This window comes from Nuphar pumila, unplaced genomic scaffold (genome assembly GCF_984573655.1).
Source record: "Nuphar pumila unplaced genomic scaffold, dmNupPumi1.hap1.1 HAP1_SCAFFOLD_328, whole genome shotgun sequence".
Classification (NCBI taxonomy): domain Eukaryota; kingdom Viridiplantae; phylum Streptophyta; class Magnoliopsida; order Nymphaeales; family Nymphaeaceae; genus Nuphar; species Nuphar pumila.
Window position 1 is genome coordinate 22,373 of NW_028323282.1, and position 4,511 is coordinate 26,883.

A 4,511-nucleotide genomic window follows, 5' to 3' on the forward strand; every position below is an offset into this window, starting at 1 on the left:
GCTGCGGCTTCATTGCCATACACAGCATGCTGGTGTTGCAGTTTTCAGACCCCCATTGAGCTAGCGTTTGCCAGAGCGAGCAAATTGAGGGTCCAGGCGCCGGAAAATGTATGCAATGCTGGAACATGCATGTAGTCGAACTAATCTCGCAAAGCATTGCCCCTATGCATAACGTAAAGCACATGTCGGTGCTGCAGTCTTGCATCTCAAGCGGGCCCAATCGCTTTGTGTTGGGCCTTTCAGCCCCTCTCTGATAAGGTCTGTGTCGGTCTTCTGTCACCGTGGCACGCGAACATTGGTGACACCGGAGAAGTGAGCCTTCAGGGAGTTTCCGGAAGCCCACTTGGCGTGTGTGTATGAGTCATCCTGGTCTTCTTCCAGGGCCTTCTGCTCCTCTTGCTTCTTGTAGTACCACTGCATCATCGCCTGTTGCGTCGCTTGGTCGGTCACCTGCACCAAACATAGCGTTCTGCCAACAACGCAGCCGTCGCAGCTTGCTGCCAGATATCCACCTTCGAAGTGTCACCATGGCAGCATGATCGATCCATTGTGCCTTCCAATTTGGATCACCCGTTTTTGACAAGATGCTTGCCTCAGGTGATGGTAGCACTGCCGCCCAAGTAGTACTTGCAGTTGCCAATGTCCATGTGGATGTGGCAGTGTTGTACAACGATACATCATCACCATATAATGTCGCAACCTGACAAACTGACATGACAACGCTTTGTTTGCCCATGCTCGGAAGTCCCAATTTTTGAAGGTGGCGGGGGCTGGCAAGCCCAAAATTAAGGCGAGTATGTTGAAGCATGAGCACTCGTAGCTAACACTGTGATCCTCTGCTCTCGTTCCCAGCTGATCTTTGTTCCTGTTGAGTCCGTCGAGGTCCTGAGGAGGCACTTGCAAGTAGGAGGCACATGCTTCGTTCCGCCACCATAAATTGTCCACGAAACGTGTGTCCTGCTTGTGCCTCATTTGACGGCAACCGAGGCAAATTATAATGCAAGTAATTGCCATGCACATCCCCAAGTAGTTCTTGGAGTTGCCAATGGCCATGTGGATGCGGTAGTGTTGCAAAACGATATGTCATCATCATGTGTGCAGCGAGCTCAGTTTTCTTCTTTTAACTGCTCCAATTCTCAGTATGCGGTAGTGTTGCAGAAAGGTACACCACCATTAGTAGTTAAACAATAGTACACTAGTAGTTGAACTAACTTAATGTGCATGTATTGCAGGCTGGGCCATGGCCAACCTGCAGTACTTGCACACTTGATGGCCAGGGCTGCAAAAAGCCCTTTCCCTCTGTTCCAAGGGACTTCCGGAGGTGCATCAGTTCTGCATTTTGTCAAAGGATGCGATTTGCGGGCCCAGATGCCTGGAAATGCATAAAATTCTACCACAGCAACGGTGCTTGAACCCATCCTGGCGAAGATTGTTGCTGCCTGGCCAACCTGTGATGCACATGATGGACTTGCCCTTTGAAGGCTAATGCACGATTGACTGTGTTCCTCGTTTTCATAGTTTAGTACATGATAAAATGGCATCCCCCACGATGATACCACGTGTTTTGCAGCACTGCACCATGCATCCACATGAACAATGGCAACTCCGAGTGCAAGTTGGGGATTACAAGATACAGCACTTAATGCTCAAAGGTTGACAGGCGCTTCATCCGTCCAAAAGCAAAATCCCCTGTTTTGCTAGATGCCCAGTCATTGCCTGATAGCAACGTATACATGCGTCGATGTTCTTGACAGCAAAGCATCTCTCGTGAAAAACACACCGGTTCTCTGGCTGGAGCGCCCTGCCCCTTCTTTTGCAGCTTGACCACGCACTTTGTCTTTTCGTGCCTGCCAACATGCGCCATGAGTTTGTTCTCAGGTATCATTTGCTTTCCCGCAAACCAGAGCGATGTGTTCTCTGGCTCAACATCATCCGTGCCATACTGCATGCCACATCCCAGCTCATTGTCATCTCCATTGCATGGCTGCCGTGAACTTCAACAGACTCGGAAGCCAAAAGTGCCAGCGGTTCTCAGACAAGAATGTGGAATGGGGAGACTGGTTGAGGATGTTGCATAAAGACTCTGCAAGACATCTCCTACTTTAATTTAATTGAACACCAACGGTATATTCAGGCCGTATCAGGCGTTCTTCTATATCAAATGAAACATCACTTTTGGGTTTTGTCTATCTCTCTCTTTCCACCAACTGCCTCAATTCAAGGGAGCTCTCTCTTTCCACCAACTGCCACGATTCAAGGGAGTATTGTGCCTCCCTATATCATCATTGTATGCCTACATGCAAAGAGCATGGAAATGCCTGTAACTGGAGAACGTATGAATTTTCTTCAGGCAACTCTCAGCGTCAAAGCCTGCATGTCGAAACATGCGACAAAAGTACACTGCTGCTGAAAATAAGATGTTGCAGCAAGTACACCACACGAGCATCCTATATATAGACATTGGCAACTTCAAGCTGGTCCAGGCACGCTGGCTTTGGTTGATGGAGGTTTTAGGACTGATTCTGAAACTGGCAAAAACAGCTAGTTGCACTGCTTGTTGCAAGAGCGCACGCTCAAATGTCACACACAGCATGAGAGCTGTGACACAACCAGCACAGCTTGCACCCTGAAGAAGCTCCCTCTCATTCACTAAACATTCCAAGAGTTTTGAGGTGCAGCCCACTTGGCAACATCAATGGCTCGAAGGCATACTACAACTTTCGGCATCTGAAAGTTTGCAACCAAATGGCACCAGATTGCAAAGTCACTGGCTCATAGGCGTACCGAACAAGATCCATCATCCTCACCGTCCAAGATTGACCGTACAGGGTCCCACTGTGGCAAGCCCATGGGATAGCATATCATGATGGCACCACGGACTTCATCTAGCTTGTCTTGCAACATCTGCTTTGTAAGCACTACCTTCCTCTCCACTTGCTTCTGCAAATCTCCATACAACTTTGAGCCTCCATGTCTAGAGCTTGTGTCCAGGTACTTGAAACTGCTTATCGGTGGCTTTCATGGTCCTACCTAACTCCATGCATGCTCATTTCTTCTGCTCATTTCTTCTATTTGATTGGCACGTGTGTATTCACCACTGTCCATGTGGATGCTGAAGTTTTTCGATTGGCACACCCTCTTTGTCATGGCTGGCACACCTACTTCATGAGCACTGTGTGTCGTATCTTCTCTTCATTTGCTCTTTCAACGCGATGAGAGGGTTTCGATTCCACATATTTCAAGAATGTGCAGACGGCGTTCATTTAGCACTGGCCCGTATTTGTGCTTTCTTCGCAATGCGAACTTGTACACACAGTCTGTTGAACACAAATATGATGTTTAATTGTGTATGGAGTGGTATAGCTACTTTCACCACGCGCAACCTGCTGTTGACACAGAAGCACACCTGGCTGACCAGTTCATCTGCCTCATCTAGCGTTTTGTTGAGAACCTTGGCCAGTTGTGGATCGCATGCTGCACACAGAGCCATGCCATTATCAAAAGTTGCCCGGAATACCCAACAAGTGCTGTGTGCAGTGGAATCCATTCCATGCAAACACAGGTTTGCATTCACCAAGCACATGCAAGAACGGAAATGCCTGAAACCAAATAACGAAGCAGAAACGAGGCGACAAGGAAACAACAATCCCTGACTTGCGTGCCCGAAACGCAACCCTGTATGATATCGCACCGTTGCCTGTCCTTCTACCAGTGGGGTCCATCAGGTAGTGTGGTCCTTTCTCTACACCACCTTCGACGTACGTGTCAATTCCCTGCTTGTCAGGAAGCTTGGCAGGGCCATATTTTGCCAATTCCTCGCCTTCCATTTTCAGCTTGAGAATGCGTTGTCGCATGTTGTGCAGGGTGGACAACTCGAGAGTAACTTCTTTCACAAAAGCCTCCACTGTTGTCTCAAACAAAAACTGATGCTGCTCCGACCTCTGCGTATCATAGCATGCATGTGAACATCGTTACATGAAGTCCAAACAACAAGCACGAGCAAGGCTGAGGGGTATGACAGTGTGTTTGCACCCTAACAGCGAAGTAGGCAACGACGACTTTCAACTGCTGCGTAGCAGATGTTTGGTTACAGATTCTGGGGCAACATATCCTCAGCACTGTCATTTTGAAAGCGTTGAAGTTTACCTTCATGTGTAACAGCACCATGGTGCACGACGAGCACAGCACGCAATGAACGACAGCAACAGGACGCTTGCACTACTTCTAATAAAACTATATGCAATGACTACGGTACCAGTGCGCGCAAATTCTCAGGCATAAGGACATGATTCTGTGCTGAAAAGTTGCCACCACACACCACACGATGTTCATAATCTGGACGTAAAGTAGCAAAGGACAGTCGGCTAGTTTATATGGCCTGTTGGTAAGCGATGACGATTTCTGCCCTTTCCCTCTCTGTATCTTCAGTCTTCCAAATTTGAACCGCGGCCCAGTAAAGCAGCAAGAGGCTGACGTCAGGTACAATCACAACTTTCGAACTGCCGCCCACA

The 4,511-nt window shown here is 48.3% G+C and overlaps 1 protein-coding gene across 1 annotated transcript; it reads right to left on the bottom strand.

Annotated features, from left to right (window-relative positions):
• Positions 1-276: 276 nt before the first annotated feature.
• Positions 277-4,167, bottom strand: LOC149810510 (uncharacterized). The gene is made up of 6 exons (XM_089994235.1): positions 4,147-4,167; positions 3,692-3,941; positions 3,407-3,474; positions 2,785-2,940; positions 1,781-1,921; positions 277-450 (listed from the first exon to the last, which is right to left on the bottom strand). The coding sequence occupies exons 1-6, from the start codon at positions 4,165-4,167 to the stop codon at positions 277-279; spliced, it is 810 nt and encodes a 269-aa protein (XP_089850361.1).
• Between the last annotated feature and the right edge of the window lie 344 nt (positions 4,168-4,511).